Source organism: Liolophura sinensis, chromosome 8 (genome assembly GCF_032854445.1).
Source record: "Liolophura sinensis isolate JHLJ2023 chromosome 8, CUHK_Ljap_v2, whole genome shotgun sequence".
In the NCBI taxonomy this organism is placed as follows: domain Eukaryota; kingdom Metazoa; phylum Mollusca; class Polyplacophora; order Chitonida; family Chitonidae; genus Liolophura; species Liolophura sinensis.
Window position 1 is genome coordinate 25,571,327 of NC_088302.1, and position 14,653 is coordinate 25,585,979.

General features: G+C 37.8%; 1 protein-coding gene across 1 annotated transcript in view; it reads right to left on the reverse strand.

Moving 5' to 3' along the window:
* Positions 1–14,653, reverse strand: part of LOC135473756 (homer protein homolog 2-like) — a 32,503-nt gene that overhangs the window by 11,112 nt on the left and 6,738 nt on the right. The window contains exon 2 of the mRNA XM_064753638.1: positions 339–495. Coding sequence (XP_064609708.1) covers positions 339–495 — 157 coding nt within the window. The remainder of the gene's footprint in view (positions 1–338; positions 496–14,653) is intronic.

Here is a 14,653-nt window from a genome sequence, read left to right on the forward strand (position 1 = left end):
ACATGTACATTGTCTTCATACCTGACCCTTAAGGGTACAGATGTTTGCATTATTAACACACATGTACATATACATTAATGTTTATGCAAAATAGAAAAGGTTATTTTCTTCTGCCATCACCTGTGAAAGCACTGTAAATTTTAATAAATTGGTGTTACCTTGACAACAAAAACGTATAAATCTTTTGAGTGTGCATACAGGACTTATGCAAACTAAAATATAAAAGCAGGATTTGCTGGAATATTAATACATACGTATACAATATTTTTATCATAAACTTTAAAAAGTAAATGTGAAAGAGTAACTGTTTATGTATGTGTGGTGACAGTGTGACAAACCTTAGAGCCTTCAACACTGATGATTCGGTAACTATCCCTGGCGCTGTCATAGTAATACGACACGCTGACACTCTGCTTGGAGGCAGGTAACCAGTTCTTCTTTGTCTCGGGATCAATTTGGAAGACATGGGCCTTGGTGGTAAAAATAGGCTGCTCTCTGAAAAAATCAACAACACTGTTGTATGAAACATGATGCATCAGCACAAAGTGTACACGTTTTTCTGCATGAATTAGTTAAAAGGCACAAGTACAACTGATAGGCTCTTACATGTTAATACTTCTGATATTCAGTATACCAAACACCTAACTTGTCTCAAATTCGCAGTTGAGCCACAGTGAATCCAATATGCCTTTTTATTGCCTTATTTTATGTGACTGATCCCTGTTATATAATTTGCAAACACAATAGTTTGAAGACAATGATTTCCAAATCTATGTACTCGCATACATGTGTATTGTACTCATGTGGTGTACATACCTACATGTATAAGGAAAATGTCTGTATTTACATGTGTAATTAGCATGAACTCATTTTGTATAGGGTACACATACTTCAAACTTTAACTAATATGATAAAAATTTGTTTCATCAATCAAGTGAATTAGCAAATTCACATTATCAGAACGTACTGCACAAATATACAACTTATACATGCCTCAGTTGCCGGATTTCCTAAGTTTGAATTGCCACTCTAGTATTATAATGTTTATGCAAACTAGTGAAAAGAACTGATAATTACATACAGTAGCCATTATATATATACATATATATATCTATATATCTATATATATATATATATATATATATATATATATATATATGTGTGTGTATACCTAATGTTTAGTGTATACTGTATGTTTAATTGATGTGCTTGTTTGATTTGAAGAGGTCTGGTTCGGGTATTCATGCGTGAATAAATACTGATGACATCCAGATAAAACCCAAATGTGACAAGAACATTGTTCAGTCACTCACTCCTATGACATGTATATGTACTTCGTCAGACAGTGATGAAGAATTAAGCTACAGGTACCATTATTTCCACTATATATATATATATATATATATATATATATATATACATATCAATAGTCATAGAAAAGTATATACAATGATACATATACACATACAGTGTGTATAAGCAAAGAAGAGTAGCCACAGAAGTGAACTGCGATGTACATGTGGTCACTCATTACCACATTTGCCAGCCTAGGATTTTGTCGTGTATAGCCCATCACGTGTACAGTGCACATACATGTACATGTACAACTACATTAACCTCAGATTTCAGATCTGATTCAGATTTGAAACCTGAATATCTTTATATAATATACCGCAATTTACTGCAATCCAAATTGATTATATATACTTTGTATATGTAACATACATGTACATGTGTATGCAGTATTAAATTATTGACTTAATCATGTCAAAAGACACATGCTGTCATGGTTCATGCAGTCATATAATCAACTTACATAGATGTGCACTTACACTGTAATGTCCTCAGCCTTGGGCTGGAACAAAGCCTGGTCATATATACACATATAAGAGTCTCTTACTTGTAAGTATATTGTACACTTCCATGTACTGTACACAATACATGTACAAAATATTAAAAACCATGTATGTATTTCTGTTAATTGTTAGACATGAAACAAATAAATGTTGGATAATGACCATTAATACAAGGAGAATTAAGGATTAAAAGTAAAATAATGGTAGTAATGAAAATCTTAAAATACAATGTAAATATACATTTGACAGACAGAGTGTTTGACAGGCAAATATATATGCACACACCTATAGTACATCTATGTATTTTTTTTTACTGATCAGTGTCTTATGTCATACTCAGGAATATTTCACTTCTACCACAGCAACCATTATTATGGTCAGAGGAAACCGAGCAGGGCCTGGAGAAACCACTTACATCAGGAGGGGATTAGCCAGCATTATGTGGAATGAACTAAATCACATCAGCTGTGTTGGTGAGAGGTTCCTGAGCATGTAGTAAATCAATGTAAAACTAGAACAAAATGGACTAGACTTTTTTCTTAAATACATTGTACCTGAACATGTGTTAACATTATATTATTGTCATAATAATATTTAATGATTATAAAAACACTGAATGCAGCACTAAGTACATGAACATATGATCAAGTATTCATTCTGACATGTAGACATTTACACTTAACATGTATATGAACAATCTACATGTACATATGACATATGACCAAGTATTCATTCTGACATGTAGACATTTACACTTAACATGTATATGAACAATCTACACTTTCATATGACACATGATCAAGTATTCATTCGGACATGTAAACATTTACACTTAACATGTATATGAACAATCTACATGTACATATGACATATGATCAAGTATTCATTCTGACATGTAGACATTTACACTTAACATGTATATGAACAATCTACACTTTCATATGACACATGATCAAGTATTCATTCGGACATGTAAACATTTACACTTAACATGTATATGAACAATCTACATGTACATATGACATATGATCCAAATTCAAAGTTGATCTAGCCACATGTATAGTGCTGCAAAGGGGTTATTTAAGAACGTGCTTCCTTTGGCTTATAATAAAAGTGTTGAACAGTGCACCCATTTTACACATTTCCCAGCTGATGATCAGCTTTATCAGCAGTGTTATGAATTAACAAAAATGCGTAAGTTGTGCTGAAGTTTTGTGGCCTTGTTACCAAGGTCAGACTCACCTGTGGAAATAGTGGTCGCGTTTCTCATGCCTGTGGAAGGAATGTGACAGTTTCCTGTAATGTCCTGACTTCTGAGATTTCACAATGACTGTATGAGCCCGGCGGATTTTATCTTCCAGCCTCATCCCCCCAGATACTATTACACCTATCACCAGATAATCTTTACACCTAGCTTTGGCAGGCTGTGTGTGTCACCGGATTTGATTACTAGATAGCGCAATGCAAATTACCAGCAGACAGAATACATCCATCCATCAGATGGCTAAAATCAACTGTCCCCCCTCCGTACATGTACTGTAGTCCTTCCTGTATACAATGTTCATTTGATTTGACTGATGAAATGCAGATCAAGTTCACTTATGCCCACTCACAGAGCCTCTTGACTGGCACAGGCCGTGTCTGCTCATGTGTGTTATAGAAGTTACTTAAACTGAATACAACTGAAGCTGAATATGTACAAGTACTGTTGATCATGATCGCATGCACACAAAGACAGCTGACATACTATATTTAAACATGTTTAGCATATGTTTTGAGTAGAAAGAGCTTTAACACAAAACAATGCCATCCCCATTATAGTAATAGCACCATATAACAGAGAAAAGTCATTTTTTTATTCATGGTGAAAGTTACAGATGTGTAAAAACAGTAATTAGACTGGTGTGTCCTTGCTTGTCAGCAAAATAGGAGGTATAATTAGGAGCTCTGACAATGTTGGTTCAAATTATGATCAGTCAGACTGCCTGACACTACATGTACACATAGTACACTGTCCATCTACATGTACACAGAGTTTCTTTTTCATTCCACAATGTTCACAGTCAAAAAAGAAAAGAAAACAAGAAAGCACACTTATGTACAGCTACATGTACATTATGAAGACAATTCGAAGGCTATCCATATTATGATCTACATGTACATGTATACAATGTATAATATGTATATTTATATGCTTGTAACCCACTAAAACCTGTACTGTCCATGCATGCAGTCTCTATTACTGGCATCCCTCAAACACCCAAACCCAGATAAAGTACTACACATGTATGTATACATGTATATATAAACAAGACTACATGTACAGGTACATGATGTACATACACTGTATACAAGTAGGCTACATGAAAATGAACTACAACAATCCCATACTGACAAAGCCTTACATACATTACATTGTATAGAAGTCTTCGTACAATGTAGAGAATTGTATGAATTTGCATTACAAAATCTGATTCTATCAATTCAGGAAATGCATGATCTCATTTTCCAACTACCACTGCACATGTTAAATGCCAATGCACGGCTCTCACCTCCATTCTAGATAAAGCAGGTGGTAAGGATATTAAATGTTTTATCTGACAAAGCATACTTGTAGTTGTATGTTTTTCAATCTTGTTCAGCTCATATATGCCATAAATATAGAATGACACAACTGAAGAGTCAGCAGACATTTCTATACTAAGTTCCACAAGCCAGGGACACACTTGACAGATTTTTTCCCTCATACAGGCGTATTTTGTGAATCCTAAAAATCCACCTTGTGCGTCCGCGCCGGCAATGGCGTATTTTGCTGGTGATCTTGTCCAAATTTGCTTGCATCAAACATGTCAAATACTAGCGAAGAAATACGCCAGCTATTTCACTCTATCCGCGTAATGTGTCCACTCCAACGAATTTGGGCGATAGAGCTGACCTATCGAACAACGCGGAACTGTGTTGAACTGTGAAATATTTTTTGTCACATGGTTTACTAGGTCACATGATATAATCTACTGACGACGATCAACAGAAAAATCTGCCTAGTGTGTCTGCAACTATGATCCGAATATCGTCAGTGAATATCATCAGCGTATCTTGCTGGCGATTAAGTTCGCCCCAACAAGCGAAAAAAACCTGTCTAGTGTGTCCTGGGCTTTATACACTGTATGTGTTTGTATTGATAAGATTCATTTAAATATTCAGTGTATTGTGTTTTACGGGCTGAACCAGTGTCGCCTTTGATATACACATATATGCACACTGTCTGGCAGTGTGTGGACATGTTGCCCTCAACCCCTATAATAATGTGAGTTAATACAACTCCTCAGTTCCTGGCAGAAATTACTACTAATGGGATAATGGGGGCTGTACAAGCATTATCACTATGCAGAGATTAATTAAGATGCTCAGAGACTGTACATACATATATGTACATCACTGCTAACTTTTCACAAACAACACAATTACGACAATGGCCATTATTTCGGCATCAAAAAGCCTGAGCTACAAACGTACGAAGTGTACAAGCACATGTCTATGCAGAAATATTGTACTACAGTTTTTATCAGATGGATCTGTCCACTACTTTGCACCAAGAAGACACTTTGTTTGTACACTGTAAGCCATACAAAGTCAGGCGCTGTCAATTATCAAACGGAAAAATTTATGAAGCTAAGACAGAATCTGTCTTAGCTGCAATGAAGCTACCCAATTGGACATCAGTATGATGTGACCAAGTGTGAACATGAATGTTCATCACCATGAAATGACCTGAGCATACAATCAATCCCAGACACAAAGCACATGCACGTATTGCTGCATTATTTATTTATTTAATTGGTGTTTTACGCCGTACTCAAGAATATTTCACTTCTACGACGGCGGCCAGCATTATGGTGGGAGGAAACTGGGCAGAGCCCGGGGAAAACCCACGACCATCCGAAGGCTATGCGGCCTTGCAGGCTATGAGGCCCTCGAAAAATGAGGCCATGGGTTCAAATCCAGCTCTCAATGTATTAGCTACAACATAACATGTATAAGTCAAGCACGTGCATGGGTGTACGGCAGTGGCTTACTACTCTGGTTTCTGCCAGCCATAACCCTGACTGCTGTCTTTAAAGTCAATGCTCCTGGTGCGCATCAATCAAATAAATTTAAACTTGTTCTCGCCACGATATGGCTGCAAAATTGCTGATGTGATGTTAAGCCATAGTCATTCATTCATTCATTCAATCAAATAAATACATCAAATTAATACATCAAAACAGTCATGCGACATGTGTCTAAATGAAGCTTTCAAAAAATAGATACTGAGGATGATATGGATATGTAATAACAAAGTAATCTAAAAATCCAAGTGACATTTATGAATATACAGTAACTGGTGTACAAATGAAATACAAAAGAAACTGTGATGCCTACCCTGGGAGCAAAAGTTCCAACAACAAGCGTATCTCCTTGTTCCCCAACATCATCATCAACCCATGGAGTTCCTGTGTGTATATTCGTTGTGGTGAAGAGCTACTTTAAATATTCCTGTGTGTACATACTATGTTCAGGCACATCCAGGAATACATGTTACACGACAGAAATCACACTTCAGCTGGCCCTTAATTTTAATACACATGAACCCTGATACTAGATGTCCATGTACATGTAAAGGTACCATAAATCCAACATAGAGAAGAATAGAAAACAAGAACTGTCTCCACTAATCTATTGTCGGTAACTTTCAAGAGCAAGTAAGTCCATAAAGTTAAAAAAGTACATCACTTCTGTGTCCGGTTAATCGATGGGCCATGGAGGGATGAAGTCCCTATAATCCTCTAAGCTGTTTTTCCCTGCATGTACTATTGTTAATTCCATGTACATACTGTACAAGCATTCAGAAGCATCTGGTCACTGTGATTACAACATGTACATGTACACCTACTGCAGACTACCTGTTCTCTGTGTGTGCGTACGTCCGTTCATAAGAACATGGATATATTCCATGCATGCATCATTTGTAGTTAAAATTAACAATGCTTGCGATTTAGAGAAATGATTACATGTGATTATACTGTATCAACAGGTGTTCAAGTTCAATGCTAATTAGCATAATTCATAGATGATTACTTACAGGTATGCCTAACTGTAGACACGCATGTATAGAGTTACTACTGTATAGCTATTAAAGTCACAGATACATGTATTTGATTGACAAGATTGATAAAATTAAAAGAAATTAAGATGCATAAACACGTACACGACGATGTACGACTGATATACACACCTTTAAATACGTAATTTCTTACAAGATTCTGAACATAGATCTACGTAAATGGATTCCTGCAGATTCGCTAATTCCCAGTCAAACAGTTTCGGATGCAAAACAAAACCTACGTTCTTCAGAGCTCTACAAGGGATTGTGGTAACTCTAAAAAAGCTTCTGAGCTACAGCACTCGGATAATCATGATTCATTTCAGTTATTCATGTTTTATGCTGTGCAAGCATGCTGACCGCTCAGCCACAGAAGTCCCAGATAATAATGATACAATGTACCTGTACATGTAATCCACTGTGGCAGATACATGTACAGGTACCAGAAAAATTCACGTTACTTGTCCCTGCAGAGAGTACATAGCTCAAGGCCTTCACATTTTACATGAGTTATACATTATTATTTATTTATTTATTTATTTGATTGGTGTTTTTTGTCGTACTCAAGAGTATTTCACTTATACAATGACAGGCAGCATTATGGTGGGAGGAAACCGGGCAGAGCCTGGGGGAAACCCACGACCCTCCACAGGTTGCTGGCAGATCTTCCCACATACTGCCGGAGAGGGAGCTAGTCTGAGCTAGACTTGAACTCACTGATGAGAGGCTCGTCGGTCATTGCGCCAGGCATATGATCACATGGGATTTAAGGACCCTGAAAGTTTCTATGGGATGAACAGTACTTTGCTACACCATTATTTATCATACATCATCATTAATGACTTTAGACCTGGATGAGCACTTCAGTCCACGACTGTATTTAACTTCTATGCAGGCATAATGTAAGTGTACAAATTGGCTACATGGAATCTGGACGGAGTTACAAAAAATATAATACCCATTCCAACTAGTCAGTCTCCTTGCACAACAAAGCAGTGTGATTGCCTTGATGGTATAACCCATGGGATTAAATCCTTCATTAGAGAACAGTGGTATCACCCTCAGGCCAGATCTCATCTTCATCCATTGAAAGAGTGTTAAAAAGAGCACTACACATCAGAACAATGCCACAAGCAGTCTCAACCTACATACAATCCCATTCCTCTGAACAAATAGGATTCCAAATTGAATTGTGTATGTCCGAGAGCCATTGACAGGTTGTATTAGAATATCATGTATACACTGTACATGTACATCCTATTGTAGCTTCACACAGATAGCACCATGCAGTCTATGAGTCTTTAAGACACTTGATAATTAATATATCTTGATATGAAAGCATGTGGTACAGCAATTACAATAGTGTAGCTCAAATGAACCTCGTTGGTTAGCGCGCTAGCGCAGCGTAATGACTGAGGAGTCTCTCACCAATGCGGTCGCTGTGAGTTCAAGTCCAGGTCATGCTGGCTTCCTCTCCGGACGCACGTGGGAGGGTCTTCCAGCAACCTGCGCATGGTCGTGGGTTTCCCCTGGGCTCTGCCCGGTTTCCACCCACCATAATGCTGGCCTCCGTCGTATAAGTGAAATATTCTTGAGTACGGCGTATAACACCAATCAAATAAATAAACAAATGAACGTCAATCATCAGCTTTTAAACATACCTACCAACTTATTACTCAGAACCAGAAACTGATAATACCAAAAAAAAAAAAAAGGAACAAAGCTAGAGTAATGGCTGACAAAGAAACTGGTTAAATTTATATACTGAATGATGGTTCTTGAAGTGGACATCATTTTCAGAATGCAAAACAATCAAAACTAATTACCTGTATGGCAACAGCAGGCAGGTACAATGATTCCATCAGATTAATTATTATCTTTTTGATTTGTCAGAATTAAGCAAAGAAACAATAAAGATATATATATGCATTTTGATATGGGGAAAATGAAACATTCCAAAATGTATATGCAGGCCTTTTGCTTTAATTGGTTAAGGCTTGACAGATTGCACGGGCAAAATGTGTATACATAATTTATGAACATCTAATGTCTACTTAAATCCATTTTGAATGTGCACAAAACTGAAATGTATACTGGACAAGATGCATTTAATGCATAACAGTCCTCAAAAGTATGTAGAAAACTTTTGTACCAGGTTTAAGTCAATCCAATAATAAGGGAGATTAACTTTTATATATTCAAGATATTGAAGATGGCATACAAATGCGTGTAATGTACCACAAAGCAGTGCCTGTAATGTAAATGCACCATAAAGCAGTGCCTGTAATGTATTCTTACCACAAAGCAGTGCCTGTAATGTATTCTTACCACAAAGCAGTGCCTGTAATGTAAATGCACCACAAAGAAGTTCCTGTAATGTACTTGTACCACAAAGCAGTGGTTAGATGTATAGATTGTAGAGAATATAAAATGAGGCTCTGCCTATTTGAGGTTTAAACAATTAAAGGCAGTCAAGTGACCAATATCACCATTTCATTATAGAAACATTTTTATGAAAACACCATAAACCTGTGCCTGTAATGTATTCTTACCACAAAGCAGTGCCTGTAATGTAAATGCACCACAAAGAAGTTCCTGTAATGTACTTGTACCACAAAGCAGTGGTTAGATGTATAGATTGTAGAGAATATAAAATGAGGCTCTGCCTATTTGAGGTTTAAACAATTAAAGGCAGTCAAGTGACCAATATCACCATTTCATTATAGAAACATTTTTATGAAAACACCATAAACCTGTGCAAAAATCTTGCCTGTTAATTTCCCTCATGGTGATATACTGAAGCCAGGCTGAGGAGATAATGTCCTGGAGGTTAATTTCGAAGCTGCTTGTATCCTCCATGAGTCTCCATCTATTCAGGCCAGCAATGTGGCCACCAAAGCCTATAGATGTTTAATGTCCTCAGGACCAGGCCATCACAGCTCTCCTGGGAACACTTGGGCCACAAGTGCTATTTGTTTATAATTACCACATGAACAATTCCAAACACTCCAGCAATCAGATCAAAGGTGTAGCCTACTGTAACCTGAACATGAACATGCCTTCTTGGACTGCTAGGAGCTCAAGCAGTGCCAGCAGTGTTGTTGAGAGAGCAAACCTCAGATCACAGTCCACTAATGACATCCATGTACTCTAACTCTTCTCATGCAGCCAGAGGCAAAACCACAAACTATGCATGCTTTTCCTTTAGCTCTCAGTTGATAAATGTACAATGCACATTCGATGCTGCCAAGTGTACAGCAGTACATTAGAATCCATTTTTTTTACCAGTATACTGCAGGCACATCTTTGTTTCTGATCAAATTACTGTCAGCCTGGCTGCAGCTCCTCAATAGTGTTTATACTTACTCAGCTTGATAGTACAATATCATATGTATATATATGCAATATATGTCAAAATTCTACTTGCAACCAGCAACACTAATTTTTTTCCCAAGAGGCAGCTGATCAAACGAAATGCCATGTCTTAGAACAGTACACACTAAAAGGCTTGAAATCAATGCTGATCCCAGTCCTTAATATCTTTAATGCAAGCCGCTGTCTAATATGAATGTATGCATGTACATTTTAATGTGCAACTGCTTCGTGGATCTCTTCAGGTCTCTGTACTGTGATGCTGGTAATTTAATGGCACTGATGCAGACACAAAGTGACTCAAATGCATCCAATTTTCCACTCTAGACAATTTTCACCTCAGTTAACACAGTTCATGTTTATGTGAGCCACTTTCACTTCACACAAGAGCTGGTCCAATCTCCCCTGATTTGCCAAGCTCACCAATCCCACATATCTATAGAGCCAAGGCTGCCATACCCAGAGGGACTGGTATTTCTGCATGGGGTCCAAGGCAGATATATAACCGGTTCTGAGTGTCATTGGCCATGGGTTTTGTGTTGTCCAGAGGCTACATCAAATCTGCTCTGACTGTTATCAGAGACACAGTCTATTAACTCAATTGCTACTATCCCTGTCACTATGGATTGATCTCCTCATTGGACAGACCACAGCGCACCCTGGATGGCTTGGAGCAATAGCAGAAAGTGCATGTAGTGGAGATGGATGTACAACTTCAGTTCCTGGAGGCACAGTAACAGGATTTATGTGGATAATTTAGCTGATTAGAGGAAACAGGCATATGATTATAATTAAGTAAACCACCTTGGAACAAAATTAGATACATTTAAGAACTGTACTATGTTCTGCGTAACATCAGCAGGGATGAGATATTCCATGCATTTATTCCATAACAGCACGTTTACAGGCTGACATATAACTGTAAATATACATCACACTAGTACCGAATTTAGCACGCAGATGCTCTATTGCACATTTATGACTTGGTGTACATGTAGTATGTATCCAATGTAGTTGCGGGGACTCCATGGCTCAGTTGGTTAGCGTGCTAGCGCAGCGTAATGACCCAGGAGTCTCTCACCAATGCGGTCGCCGTGAGTTCAAGTCCAGCTCATGCTGCCTTCCTCTTCGGCCGTATGTGGGAAGGTCTGCCAGCAACCTGTGGATGGTCGTGGGTTTTCCTCGGGCTCTTCCCAGTTTTCTCCCACCATAATGCTGACCGCTGTTGTATAAGTGAAATATTCTTGAGTACGGCGTAAAACATGAATCAGATAATCAGATCCAATGTAGTAGCCAGTCCTTACTACATTTCCACAGCCATTATAGTACTATTGCATATGTACTTGATCAATGATCAGTACAAGTAGCTGTAACTGTGTGCATGGACACTACATCTCCTTTGTGCAAGATATCACTCTTCCATACAAAGATTCGATCCTTGCATCATTATACAAGACAAACTTGTGGAATGTGTGGATTAAAACAAAGAATATGTTGACAATACATCAGTATACCTTTACAACACATTTATTACCATCAGTACTTCCGAACTTTAATCTGTAGTCTTTAAACATTCTGTTTAAGAAATATACTGTTAGAACAGTTGGTCATCACTCTTTAGTTTTAAATCAAAGATATTTTACTTTTTTCTCTGAATTCTAAACCCCCACCTGCAAAATCCTCTTCCAGGGTAAGAGTGTGGTACATTGCTACATTTGAATATGTGTATCATAAATAAAAGACACCACAGTACATGCAGTAAAGCATATCAAACTAGCTCTCAACATGTGAATGTCCTAGGAGGAGTTGTCCCCCTTGAAGTTGGTCAGCAAACCACCTGTACATGAAAAACAGTTGCACATGTACTGTATGCCACATACACTGTATACTATAGCCACGCTAATATATATATTTTTTTTCGGGGAGTGGGGGGGGGGGGGGGGTTATTAGTCAAAACTAACACAAAATTATACAGAATTAAAACTGTTCAGAGGTCTGTAGGAATTAAGCAATGTACACATGCAGTATCATGTCAGAGGTGTGACTGCTGCACAGGCAGTAGTACATTTCCACACTTGCAACACTTCAACACTTGCAACATAAGACATACATGTACACATATACAGTTATTTTGTTGCATCCCATCTTTCATTTGAGCTTTCTAGGGAAATACCATAAAATAACACCACCACCATCACCACAAGAATGGGAAGTAGAAGATGGAATGAAGTTGTCATCCCACAGGTCTTGGAATGAACTGAGTCAAGCAATCATAATGTCTTACACTGTTCAAATCTGTCAACACTGTCTGATTTTGCGCTTTGTGGATTCTCAATAAAACCTGATCTGATCACGATGGTTTATTTCTTTATTTCATTGACATTGTTTAACACCATACTGTACTCACAAATTTTTCACTTTTATGATGGGATTCAGTTTGATAGGTGGAGGTAACCAGAGTGCCTGGCATAAACCACTGACCTTTGGGCTGCAACTTTCCCAGACCACTGATTGTTGAAAGACAAGTGCAACAGATTGATTGACAAGCAGACACTTTTAACCACTAGACCACGACCTTATTTCTTGATGTCATGATGATGTCATGAACCAAATCTTATGCATCAATTTCATTGTTTGTACTCAAGAATATTTCACTTATACGACGGCAGTCAGCATAATTGTGGGAGGAAACCAGAGTGCCCGACATAAAGCACTGTCCTTTGGCCAGCAACTTTTCCAGACCAATTATTGATGGAAGACAAGTGCACCAGACTTTGTGCGGTTTGGGATGGACAGGGAAGCAGGCAGTGCCCAGCGTAAACCCACAACCATTCATAGGTTGCTGCTAGGCCTTTCCATGTATGGCATGAGAGGAAGCCAGCATGAGCTGGGCTTGAACTCACAACAGACGTCTTGGTGAAAGGTTCCTGAGTAATAACGCTAAGCTAGCAGGCTCCATGTATAATAATGAGGCACTGTGAGGCCTCCCTTCTGCGTCATAAATATCACCACATGTATGTACACGTACTACACTCATAATATCAGTGGCCTATCTCGTCATTCTTTAATCCATCACCCACTAATAAACACAGTTTCACTCTCCGTTGTAAGTCAACTTGGGGAATTCTCCATGACATGAATCTTTAAAAGTTGCGTCAACCAATAAAAAAAGCGGGTACACATCAGCTGGCGTACAAACAATGGTTACCCAGACTGGGGCAATCATTTTCCAGACTATTAAAATAACCCATCGCACTTACCACTGGAAACCCACTGGCAGTTCATTATTTCAATGTTGAAATTTCTTTATTAATATCCTTAATAATTCATTTAGTTGTCCAGCACTCACCTGGAGTGAGTCTGCTTTCAACTGGATCACATAACAGCTTTCAATTAGATCACATGACATAATAAAACGTCCAATAATATTTTGTGTATGGATTTTCCCTGTCTCCCAGGTATTTCTTTCATTTCACTGGCTCTCTGATAACTGGCCCACAAAGCTGTTGTGACGGAGAACGGATCTATATTTATCAGTGAATGATCAAGTAAAGCCACTGATATTATGAGTGCAATACAGGTGCATGTATGTATCCTAATGCAACGGCTGATGTGCATTTAGGCCATTTACCTACATGTACATGTAACATCAAAGTTCAACGAAAGCATACATCAATTCATCACAAAACATAATTCTCAGGCCATTTTCAATGTGTTCCAACAATTTATAGCTATTTCTTGGAATTGTCACAATGTTCCTCTGGCATATCAATACACTTATTAATGTGAGAATATACACCAGCATTGCACAACAAAACAAGGGGTTATTCTCACTAGTAACCAATATCAAATGGAACTGATATGTGTTGTCTGGTATGGTAAATGAACATGAAAATGCCACTTATATACTTTTCATCAGATTCAAAATAAACTTTATGCATACAACATGCTCACTCAAGTGTACTATAATGTGCACTAAAGTACAATTAATACATGTACATGTATCTTTAATGTCAGCATGCAATGTAAACTGGAATAATCAGATTCAGTGAGCAATGCAAATTAAAACCCATGCATGTAATAACACTTTAAAAGAAAAACTTAGCTCTCCAGTTTCTTTGCCCTCTAAAATAATCCTGTATACATCCAGAGTCTTTTTGTATGTCATTGTACATGAAGTTTAGTACTGTACCATACTCAATAATTTTTCACTTCTTTTCATGGTGGTCAGTTTTAACAGAGGGGGTAACCTGAGTGCCAAGAATAACTTAATCACCAACTG